The following is a 12,965-nucleotide window of genomic DNA, read 5'->3' as shown; positions in this document are numbered from 1 at the left end:
CACCATGGGATTTGAATTTAGTGTTACAAGCTCTGACTCAATCACCATTTGAACTGGCTGCAAGGTGTAAATTAAAGTTTTTGACTTGGAAAACTAGATTTTTGGTAGCATAACATCGGCTAGGAGAGTTTCAAAACTTCAAGGCTTATCTTCTTAACCTCCTTATTTATTTTTTCATAAAGACAGAGTGTCATTACAGACCAGTCCATCTTTTCTTCCTAAAGTGGTTTTAGCATCCAATACTAACCAATCTATCAAACTCCCAGTTTTCTTTTCAAATTTCTCAAAGGGGAATACATTTTATATTTGCTGAATGTTCACAGACAGTTACATTTTTATTTGCATAGAACTGAAACATTCAGAAAATCAGGTCATTTATTTGTCTCCTTTTCAGAATCAAGATTGGGAAAACCTTTGAAGGCTCATTCAATCAGGTCCATGGCAACCTCTTCAGTATTTCTATCCAGATCTTCCATGGATGATATTTGTGCTGCTGCTACTTGGGCAAATCATCATACCTTTATTACTCATTACAAGTTAGATCTGGTCTCTGGGGAAGATCAGCATTTGGCTCATCAGTGCTCAGGAATATAGTTTCTTAGAGTCCACCTGGGATTCAGGTAACTGGGACTCTGTCCCACATGTTGAGGAATGAATGAAAATTAACAACATCAGATAAAGAACTTATGTACACTCCATAACATTCCATCTGTGTTGTCCATTTTCATTCTTCCTGAACTCCCCTCCCTCCAATCCCCTACCTTTTTCATTTGTGATTTCTCAAAGAACGAGAAGATATTATGGAAGCCAAAGTACCACTTTTTGAGCTCCAGATTGTAATTTTTCATATAACTATGAATAGTTATTTACCAATAAAGTGCAGAAAACAAGATCTGCTGTACAGAAGAGGGACTGGGGCATTATGGGCAAGAGAGGAGCTCAAGAGTTTGCGATAGCCACGAAAAAAGCAGCTGAGTCAAATTCGAGGATCAGATCCAAGCCCACATGTTGAGGAAGAATGAAAATGAACAACACAGATGGAATGTTATGGTGAGTACATATCTTTGTTTTTACTACTTGTCTTCCTAATGTAATGGCATGAGATGACCTCTGGGGGCTGAGAAAAAACACTCTTATGTATATCATGCTATATCATGCTATGCAAGGGTTGGTAGATGCTGTTGTTGTGCTGTTTGTGGTGGAAACAACTGTGAGTACTAATTATTAATTTATAATAGCTAGGGCTAGTATTTTTGTAAGAAGTTCTAGTACACAGGGTACTTGGGTACCTGGAGCTTAATTTTTTCTGTATGTATCCTATATATTTTTACTGCCTTTTACTTCAGTGAGTGTGCCAACCTACATATATTTTCATTTGTGCTTAATCCATTTTCCTTATTACTCAAGTAAAGTTTATATATTAACCTTTAAGCTCTTTTGTCTAGTATTTATTTGTTACATTTATGTATTGTTATTTATCGGAGAAAAGGGTAATCATCCATACTATTGGCTAACATGCTGTGTGCCATACATCTCCCATTAAACTGCTTAAGGCCTACTACCAATGATAGAGGTATTAATGGGTATGAATTCATATCTGGCTTAATTTGAGAGCAACCAGGTAATTGCAGGTCTTTGTCTCTAATACTTAGAGTGATGACCATACTACAAAGTGGGGAAGAAAGCCATAGGGAACTCAATAATTCTGCTAGCCTTTCCTATGAAGAGTGTGTGTCTGTGTGTGTGTGTGCGTGTGTGTGTGTGTGTGTGTGTGTGTGTGTGTGTGTGTGTGTGTGTGTGTGTGTGTGCGTGTGTGTGTGTGTGTGTGTGTGTGTGTGTGTGTGTGTGTGTGTGTGTGTGTGTGTGTGTGTGTGTGTGTGTGTGTGTGTCTGAGGGAGAGTAGCACTTTGTGTGAAAGGTAGCTACTGTGGAAAAGGGGGCAGTGTAAGACATTAATCCACAAAGAGAGTTGTGAGACAGGGGCTTGAGGGTAATCGGCCAGATATTCAGCTTTGTAAGTGACCTGTGTGCGGCCCATTCTGGGTATTGAGGTCGGAGAATTATACCCATGACATTAGTACATATTTCTTTTATTCTCTTGGGTCCAGGTTGTGGACTAGTTATTGAAAGTTTCTAATGAACTTTCTCTTGCTCCTTCAGTACCAGCCACCTTGATGTAATGGGATGGAATCTTGTCATCTGGGTGTCACATTGGTTGGCAGTGGTGCACTCCTACCATTACATTGGTTGGCAGTGGTGCACTCCTACCATTACATTTGGTGGTAGTGGTGCACTCCTACCATTACATTGGTTGGCAGTGGTGCACTCCTACCATTACATTTGGTGGTAGTGGTGCACTCCTACCATTACATTTGTTGGCAGTGGTGCACTCCTACCATTACATTTGGTGGTAGTGGTGCACTCCTACCATTACATTGGTTGGCAGTGGTGCACTCCTACCATTACATTTGGTTGTAGTGGTGCACTCCTACCATTACATTGGTTGGCAGTGGTGCACTCCTACCATTACATTTGGTTGTAGTGGTGCACTCCTACCATTACATTGGTTGGCAGTGGTGCACTCCTACCATTACATTTGGTGGTAGTGGTGCACTCCTGCCATTACATTTACATTTGGTGCCAGCCCAGTTTTCTAACAAGCATTATTAAAAAACATGTGTATCTGTGTGTTAATTTTCTAGCCCAGTTCACTTTTGTGTTTCTTTATTTATACATTATTTCTTGTATTCCATCAGGTGTGACTCATTAACATAGCATAAACATCATTGATACTGCAGTCCCTTATACTGTAGAGAATCTTCAAGCAACCCAGACACCAAAGTCTTATTATATACATTACGGGCATTTCTAGTCTGTGAATAACTTGTATATTGCAAAAGCAATATCTCTTATTACTCAACGTCGACTGTAAATGAAGCATTTTTGAGATGTGGTGTGCATCTAATGAAAATCTGTTACACTGAAAGCTTTGCAGTATCATTTGACAGTATTGTTTACATTGTTAACAATATGGCATACGTTTAGCAGATCAACTACTTTGCCAAATTCTATATCTCATCTCTATACTTAAGAATGTTTTAGAGTGGAGGTATCGTGGGCTATTGGGCAAGGTTAATATGTTTTTCTCAATCTTTGGAATGTGATCTGTTGTTTTTCTTTTTATGTACACATACTTGGAATAATGTTTAATAATATTCATTCAACCACTCAAACAGTGATATTGTAAGGAGTTCAAAGTATACCATCACAAGGCAGTAAGCAATGCTATATTCTACTGGTTAGTGTCCATCAACTGCAGAGGAGCCAGAAGCAGAGTCAGGACTGGATTCATAGCTTGAAAACATGCACGTAATTCAAGTCTTTGCAGAGACACTTCTGAGATTCTCATCACTACAAAGATTCCTCCATAGTAATGGCTGGCTCCTTGGCACAGAAGGATGGAGCCCTGAGTGCAACACGGGGAATGGGAATTGATAAGCAGCACCAGCACTGGAACAACAAAGCAGGGAGGGGTGGAGTGAATGGCCAATGCCTACTCAACTCTTTCAGGGTCTGGGGAGGAAACTGCACAACTGGGGTCATACACAGAGGTCAGAGTTCCCTGATGGAGACCTGAGAAACCACCACTCAAATTTCGAGGGGAGAAGCAACACTGCTTTGCTGGGGTGAGGAGACATCATTTGTAGTCAGACCAAAACATGCCCCTTCTTGTGTATTGCTAAATGCATGTGAGGAATAGGGCATAAAGTACAAAAATCTCAAACTGTCCCTAACCAGTGTCTCAATGGCAGCCCTTCTGCTCGATCCTCACCAAAGTGATTTATTTATTTATTTATTTAAATTTGTTGACCGGGAGTGTCCGACTGGACGTGGGTCCATTTTCAGTGGAGGCCTGGGGAGAAAAGCTCCACAGTAAAATAAACAGACAGTAGTTACATTGGATTACATAGCGATTAACAATTTAACATAGAAATTACTTACAACATATTTACAGATGAAGAACATAGTACATCAGTAGACAACTAGAATCTTTATCTGTGAAGTACATAACAGGCATTAACAAATGTAACAATGAGAAGTTCCTGCTGTATAATAAGTACTAGGCTTATGAGCATCTGAGCTTGCTATCATCAAGGTAGTTAGTGGAGGTGAAAGAAAGGTAGTAGTTGGATGGGGTGGATGATATTAGAGTGGGAGTTGCAAGGGCATAGCCAGCATGTTTTTAGGTGCGCTTTTAATAAAGTTTTGAAGTTGGTGCATGATGGTACGGAGGTAATTGTGGGTGGGAGTGAGTTCCATAATTTGGCTATGGCACAAGAGAATAGTGCTTCACCAGCAGAGTTATTGGCTTTAGTGATCTGCAAGTGATTTTTTTTGCTGGATCTTAGTGGTCTGGTGGTGCGATAGGGTTGGAGTAGATTCTGGAGGGATGGGACATTTAGTGGATGGTTTACTAGTTTGTGGGTGAGTGAGAGTTGATACCACTGAAGGAGGTGAGGGAGTTCAAGCCAGCCCAGTTCAGCAAGTGATACAGGAATGAATGGGCCTGATCCTCACCACAGTGATACAGGAATGAGTGGGCCTGATCCTCACCACAGTGATAAAGTAATGAGTGGGCCTGATCCTCACAACTGTGATAAAGGAATGAAAAGGCCTGATCCTCACAATAGTGATACAGGAATGAGTGGGCCTGATCCTCACTACAGTGAGAAAGGAATGAAAGGGCCTGATACTCACCACAGTCATACAGGAATGAATGGGCCTGATCCTCATCACAGTGATAAAGTAATGAGTGGGCCTGATCCTTACAACAGTGATAAAGGAATGAAAAGGCCTGATGCTCACCACAGTGATACAGGAATGAGTGGGCCTGATCCTCACAACAGTGATAAAGGAATGATGATAAAGAAATGAGTGGGCCTGATCCTAACCACAGTGAGAAAGGAATGAAAGGCCCTGATCCTCATCACAGTGATAAAGTAATGAGTGGGCCTGATCCTCACAACAGTGATAAAGGAATAAATGGGCCTGATCCTCACCACAGTGATACAGATGTGAATGGGCCTGATCCTCACCACAGTGATAAAGGAATGAATGGGCCTGATCCTCACCATAGTGATACAGGAATGAATGGGCCTGATCCTCACCACAGTGATAAAGTAATGAGTGGGCATGATTCTCACCACAGTGATACAGGTATGAATGGGCCTGATCCTCACCACAGTGATAAAGGAATGAAAGGGCCTGATCCTCACCACAGTGATACAGGAATGAATGGGCCTGATCCTCACCACAGTGATAAAGTAATGAGTGGGCCTGATCCTCACAACAGTGATAAAGGAATGAATGGGCCTGATCCTCACCACAGTGATAAAGTAATGAGTGGGCCTGATCCTCACCACAGTGATACAGGCATGAATGGGCCCGATCCTCACCACAGTGATAAAGAAATGAAAGGGCCTGATCCTCACCACAGTGATACAGATGTGAATGGGCCTGATCCTCACCACAGTGATAAACGAATGAATGGGCCTGATCCTCACCATAGTGATACAGGAATGAATGGGCCTGATCCTCACCATAGTGATAAAGTAATGAGTGGGCAGGATCCTCACCACAGTGATACAGGTATGAATGGGCCTGATCCTCACCACAGTGATAAAGAAATGAAAGGGCCTGATCCTCACCACAGTGATACAGATGTGAATGGGCCTGATCCTCACCACAGTGATAAAGGAATGAATGGGCCTGATCCTCACCATAGTGATAAAGTAATGAATGGGCCTGATCCTTACCACAGTGAGAAAGGAATGAAAGGCCCTGATCCTCACCACAGTGATACAGGAATGAATGGGCCTGATCCTCACCACAGTGATACAGGAATGAATGGCCCAACTTACTGGAGCAAGACAGATGATCAACAGACAGTTAGTAAAACTAAGCCAAAAAAAGATTCCCCTACTTTGCACCTCACAAAACAGATCCCATTTCATATTGAATATCAACAACCTATTAAAGCTATTCAGAATGCCCATGCAATCTTTTTGGCTCCCCATCCTGGTATACTCGTCTGAATGCCCATATAGTCTATCTTTTTTTAACCTTTTCTGACAGAAGAAGGTGTGCCCTATTGTCGTCATAACTGAGGATCTCAGTATCAGTGGGATTCCAATGGCTGTAAGTCTGTCATATGAGAAACAGACAAGCTTAAATGACGTATATACATATACTGATCTGGCTGCTTCTTACTTTCCAAATTCAAGAGATGGGCATATAGAGTCTATTTAAAGTTGATATCTATGATTGTTTTGGACAAAGATGGAAACTCACAGTTTGGCATAAAACATTTTGTTAGAAGTCATAAATGCTAAGACAAAATCTTGGCAACAATTACAAAATTGGAAGCTAAAACTTAAGATTTATCCCTGAAGGAATTTGATAGTGTTTAGATTCACTTGGCTTAAAATGGTGACTTGCTGCAAGTATAACAGCTACAAAATATTATAACAAGAAGTTGTAATTAGTGATTTATCATTCTTTCCCATCAGAACTGGCATGCCCATCTATCATTAATTACCTTTAAAATATCAGATAAAGACAAAAAAGTAAAGGCCCTATCCCCAGGTCAACTAAATAAATAAATAATCCAACTAAATTTGAAAAAAAAAATACTTTGAACAGCACTGTATCCCTAAATGCAGGTTTATGTATTAAAAAAGAGAGCATCATCCTTACTGTGTGAAAAAAAGGTTCCAAAACTGTTTTGTGTAAACAAACACAGAAAATACTGTAAGCATAATAAATACAAAATGGACAAAATGTAACATCTGGGGTAATATGTACCATATTATTTGGTGTGGTGGGAGTAGGTGGTAGCTTGTGGCTTTACTAATCTTCATAAAAGTGTTCCATACTCTGATGTACAATGTACATATGTTTCTTTCTGAGTGACATATTTGACAAAGCTAAAATGACTTCCCCTATCATATAGTACAACATATTATAATTCAGACATGCTTTTACATGTTCTATATATCCTTCTGTTTTTTTAAGCTTATACAATTACTTTTTCCATTCATTTCAAAAGGAGGAAATAGCTCTGTATTTTGCCCTCAGAACACAGCTTTAAAGAGTACACAGCTTTTTTAAATAGGGTATCATCTGAGCTGTTAATTGTAGCTGTTTTAATGTTTATTGATTTAAAAGTACAACGAGGTGTATGTTATTATATGCTAGATTTATATGTTACATATGTGCTACTGTAAGCTATTGTACTTTTTCAGTTTCAGGAACAGTTTGCTAACTGGATGCTCACATTTGTGATTTTATTTATTTATATTCCTTAGTTTTTTTCATTTAAATAATGTTATATTTCATTTATTTGTATTTGATTATACTGTATGTGGTGTTTGTGGGGTTTGTGCATATTTTAATGAGTCTAGCATGTGAAACTGCATTTTTTTCTGTATGAAAGGAGCTGAAGGGGATAACAGAGACAAATGTTTGATGACATGGGCAGAGAGGTGATACTACTTGATAATGCAAGTAGGGTTGTAATAATAAAAAATCTGTATTCTTACTGAGATAAATATTTTATTACACCTGTTATCAGTGTCATTAGTAACATCAATACATAGTTAGTTAGTTAGTTAGTTAGTTAGTTAGTTAGTTAGTTAGTTAGTTAGTTAGTTATACCAATCTGGCAATGCTTCTGTACTGAATATCATTGCTTCAGATTGTGTATATTGCAATTTAAATTTTAACTTTCAGTGAAGAAAGCAACCAGAAACATATGCCTGTCAAACAGCAGATTAGAATGTTTACACTGATAAATCACTACTGCAGAAATCAGATGTGAAATGGACTGACAAAAATATTCAGTTTATCATCTCTGGTGAATTTATTGTATTTATGAACTGTGGTCTTATTTATTTCTTTATTATAATTTATTTATTTGCCATTTGTTAACCGGGTTGGTCCAGCTGAGCCATGTGGCCCGTTTTCAGTGGAAACCCAAAGAGAAAAAGCTCCAAGGATACAGAAATTCACATAAGTATTGCAATAATAGAAAAAATTGACAATGCAAAAACAAAAGTGGTTACAAGCAAGAGTACAAAAATCCTCAAATCACAGAAGCATAACATAGGGTTGGCAACACAAGACAGACAGACAAACAGTAATAATAAGAATAGAATATATTGTGTGGAAGTCAGATAATGTTGCAAAAATCCTAATGGCGAACTTTTGATAGATTGTTCTATATCTATATTATATATTAAAATAATAATCTGCTATAGATTATTCATAAAGATGATAGTATCCAGTCTATACAGAGTAAAAAAAAATGAGCAGCATAAAGAATGACTTTACAAATTGAAAGTCAACAGAATGTTATTGTTGCACTTGTATTTTTCACAAGTAAAATAACATTTGATGTTACATTGAAACTTACAGCTCCGGGAACAATCCAGTGCCGAGGAAAACTTCCTATTACTAACTGAAATGGCTACCACTCACGTACAAGTTATTGTGGAATTCACCAAAAAACTTCCAGGTATGTGGATTATCAAAATAAATTATAGGCTCTCAAGGCTTCCTAAAGCGTTGTATTTAAAATATTACAGAATGTATGTATACAAAATAATGAAACAAAATAAACTATAACCTCTCTAGGCTAAAGTATTTAAAATATTATAGAATGTATGTATACAAAATAATGAAACAAAGTTGCACTTCAGAGTTAACCTACAACTGCATGTTCTTTAATCACATCATTGGGCTACCATGATGAAAATAATCAATACTTTTCTTCTTTAAAGGTCAGCTTAATGAATTATCTAAGTGATTCTCCCCAGTTGATAGAAGAGATCATGTGTATGATGTCAAACAACAGAGCAAGAAGACAAACAAATGTCAAATTCTTTAACAGAGGGATGCCAACTGCTTACATTTGGATGAAGATTGAATTAATGAGCATCATTTGTCCAAAGTTCAACTCGCCAAAGATCAGAGAATCTCTATAGGAAATCACTGTCAGTGAGTTGTGCCAGCAGTGATGCCCTTTTTGGAGTAATTTCTCCCTTCTCTGAGTTGGTATATATGTCTGTTGGGTGGGATAGCCTTGCCCCCACACCAGGGGTGCAGGAGAGGCTTGCATTCAATGTTTTTTTGGCTAGACTTATTGGGGAATGCAGTCTGGGGATTCTGATCCTTGGTGAGATGGAATTCGGTCACACATAGTGGAAGCGAGGGACACAGGTTCTATATGTGGTAGAATACTCTGCATCCACAAGTTAAGCACCTATAGAAACAGGCAGATAAATTAGTTCAAGAGAGAAGTAGGATACAGTAAATAAAAAAATAAATGCATATTTAAAAATAAGTATTTACTGAGAATCTTTCCTAAAGTTGCACCAATGATGCAAGATGAAAATGGCTTTACTTGCTAACTTACTAATTTTGTGCATGCAGATGGAGTGGTCTTTAAGGATCTTTCTCAGTCACAATCTAGTTATAATTACTATACAAGTCCACTGGCTAAAAAAAACATGATAATTAAGTGCAAAACACAGAGGATTGTGTAAAAGAAATATTACAGATCTAATATTAGTAGACAGATTGACAAAACAGAAGGAGAAACATATTGAAATTTTCAAACTTAATAAGCCATGACTGTCACAGTAGATACCAGCTCTTAACTCTGGGAATTTTCATTTTATTATCAAATGGGGACTTGTCAAGCTACTGTTTTAAGACAAAGGGTAACAAACACAAACAGGTAAATCATATATTTGTTAGAATAAGATTCTATATAGTGAATGCAAAAATCTTTTTTTTTTGCTATCAGAAAAATCAATTAGCCTGATACTTGTATATAAAAAGTAACAATTTTTAACATTGTGATGTGAATTGAGAAAATTGCTAATTAAAAAAAAAACTTAAACTGTTGAATTTTTGCAAAGGTATGAAGGTCCTTTGATGAAAACTCTGCTTCAAAAATCAGAATACTATCTATTGTTTCACTGTATTTTTTAGAACAACCTTCTTAGACTATAACTTTATGAAATGTATAAAATAATTGTATAATTCACTCCAGTCTCTAGTGTCCTCATGCAATTATATTTGAAGATGTAGAAAATGTTTCTTATAGCTTATAACTGACATTGGTCACATTCCTGAGAATAGTTAGTGATACAACTGTGTCATGAGTTACAGCTCTAATTACAACATGATAAGAAGTTAATATTTGAAAGATTAAACATAAGCTGATAACTGCAGTAGTTCAGTCAATCAGCCAATCAATAAATCAGCCAATTTTCATTAATGTTCATAGCCCTAAGCATTGTAAAGCAAAATAAAAAAAACTACACCACATGGAAGCACTGGGCATGCAGAACTAAAAAGACAAATATGTCTTCAGGTGCAAAATGTCATTTAAGGACATACGTGACAAGTGTGCACACTTCTGAGGCTTGCAGCATGATGTATGTGCTTGTTGCATTTATTAGGAATTTGAGTCTAAGATCTTATACATGAGCAAAGTTGCTGTTCAGGTCTATCCTACCAAAAAAAAAAAAAAAAAAAAAGGTTTGTGGACTTGTTCCTGAAGTCATTTGTCTGGCCACATTTCTTCCCCTTGAGAAAGGAGAACTGCAAGGATAAATGGCAGGAGGCCAGGGAGTAGGATGCCTCTGCTGGGTCTTATATGTCCGAGAATGTTACTACCATGGATGCATTTGACCAGCCTCTGGATTTGGCATCTTCTCCAACAGATGCCTTTGATGGTACCATTCAGGAGGCCATCATGCCATCTGTGGAAAGTTTATCTTACCTAACTGGAATACCTCAGGACCTTACTGGAGACAATAAGGAGTTGTCTGCCTAGAAGTGATATTTACTGATCAAGCAATGGGAGGGTAGTTTACTCTTGTTAATGATGGAGAAGGAAGCCTGTACTGCTTCATGAAATCTAGAAGTTGGGGAATCCTTCCAAAGCTCCATGGACCCAAATAACTGCTAGTCCTAAGGGAATCCTTCCAAAGCTCCATGGACCCAAATAACTGCTAGTCCTAAGGGAATCCTTCCAAAGCTCCATGGACCCAAATAACTGCTAGTCCTAAGGGAATCCTTCCAAATTGCTAGTCCTAAGACACATTCTAAGGTTTGGACCTCTCACAAGTAAAAGAAAGTTGCTCTATGGCAATCTGCAGAATACATGTCACCACTGCCTCCCTCCCAAGACTAAACTGGTTTCAGGTGTTCTCTAATTTATACAAAGTCTTTAGCCTGCCCTAAAGAAGACAAGTTTATCTGGAATCAAGCTCCCTAAGAGAAGGAAGGATACTTCATCAGAGGGAGACATGTTGACTTTGCTGAATCTAAAGATAATGGGTAATGGGGAGAATTTGAACTATAGATTACAGGTGCTCTCCTTATTGGCATATAACAAATATAGTGAGGATACCATGACTTCTGATTCTCCACCAGAAGACTTGTCATTAGAGAATTCTCTCTCTCTCTCTCTCTCTCTCTCTCTCTCTCTCTCACACACACACACACACACACACACACACACACACACACACACACACACACACACACACACACACACACACACACACTCTCTCTCTCTCTCTCTCTCTCTTTGTTTGTCATGTAAGAACATTTCCAGTGAGGAGCTTGTAGAAAAGAGCTGTGGAATTCTTGGGATTGGGTCTAATTAAGCTTACCATAATTTCACAAGCCCAGGAAGCATTCCTAGATATTTTTGAGGCACATAGGTCAGATCAAGACCCACAGACCCATGTCCCTCAGAGATCTATCTTATGCATGCAGTGCAGGCGCTACACAAATTCCTATTTAAGACAAAAAAAAAAAAAAAGACTACAACAGCAGCTCACTTTAGAAAATCACTTGGTTTATCAGCTTTTGCAGCAACCAATCCAGGCTCCCCTCGGCTCTTTGGTTGCAGGGGAGCCATAAAAAAAAAAAAAAAACAAGACTTCAGAAGTGACTTACTACTAAAAGATGATTGGTCCATTGGTTTCTGCACCAGCCAGTTCACACACACCCTCAGTCTTTAAGTGAAGAGGGAAGAAAAGGACTTTGGCAGCAACTTACTGTAGAAAGTCAGCTGGTGCATCTGTTTCTTCAGCATCTAATGTGTGCCCCCTTCAGTTCTTTGATTGAACAGCAAAAAATAAATAAATAAACCTCTAATGTGCTGGCATTTCAGTATTTCAATACATAGAGAGACATGCTGCTGGAAGTCTCAGTTGCCCCAATCACTTTGCACCTCGGCAGTTGCCCCCTTTGCCCCACCCTTGCTATGTTACTGCTGCTATGGTGTCATTCTTTAGAAGCACCGTTGGCTGAAGTTTCCGTCTCTTTCTGAAGATGTCAAAGTACAGCTAATCAGTACACCTATGGACAAAGATACTGCTGCTGCTATGGTGTCATTCTTTAGAAGCACTATTGGCTGAAGTTTCAGTCCCTTTCTGAAGATGTCAAAGTACAGCTAATCAGTATACCTATGGACAAAGATCCATTTCTTGGACCTAAGGCTTAAAGTCTGTTAAGGGAAGGCCGCGGAATCTGTCGTGCAAATATGCTACCCTCCCCTGCCTAAATATAACAGGAATTACACTTCTAAGCAAAATTCTTTTTGCCAAACAAAGGAAACAGACCAGAGCTAAGAACATCTTTTATAAAAGAAATTGGCAACAAGAGTACAGAGGGAGATTGGGGACTAACAATGCTTTCATATGCCCAAACCTGTCCATCTTAAATCTTGCAACTTAGAAAATATAATTCTTCCCTTTGGCCACTTATCTTCTAGAAATGTACTCAACATTAGGAAGAAAGATATGAGGTCAAGTACCAGAAATTCATACCCAGTTAACTTGAAGATGTTTTCTCTCTAGTGCCAAAACAGCAACCTACAC

The 12,965-nt window shown here is 38.5% G+C and overlaps 1 protein-coding gene across 2 annotated transcripts in view; it reads left to right on the top strand.

The window, feature by feature from the left end:
* Positions 1–12,965, top strand: part of NR1H4 (nuclear receptor subfamily 1 group H member 4) — an 856,459-nt gene that overhangs the window by 665,575 nt on the left and 177,919 nt on the right. For both annotated transcript variants that reach the window (XM_044087787.1, XM_044087788.1), the window contains exon 7: positions 8,476–8,575. In XM_044087787.1, the coding sequence (XP_043943722.1) occupies positions 8,476–8,575 (100 nt within the window). The remainder of the gene's footprint in view (positions 1–8,475; positions 8,576–12,965) is intronic.

Source organism: Protopterus annectens, chromosome 11.part0 (genome assembly GCF_019279795.1).
Source record: "Protopterus annectens isolate FY-2018-M chromosome 11.part0, PAN1.0, whole genome shotgun sequence".
Classification (NCBI taxonomy): Eukaryota; Metazoa; Chordata; order Ceratodontiformes; family Protopteridae; genus Protopterus; species Protopterus annectens.
This window is presented reverse-complemented; position numbering and strand designations above follow the sequence as displayed.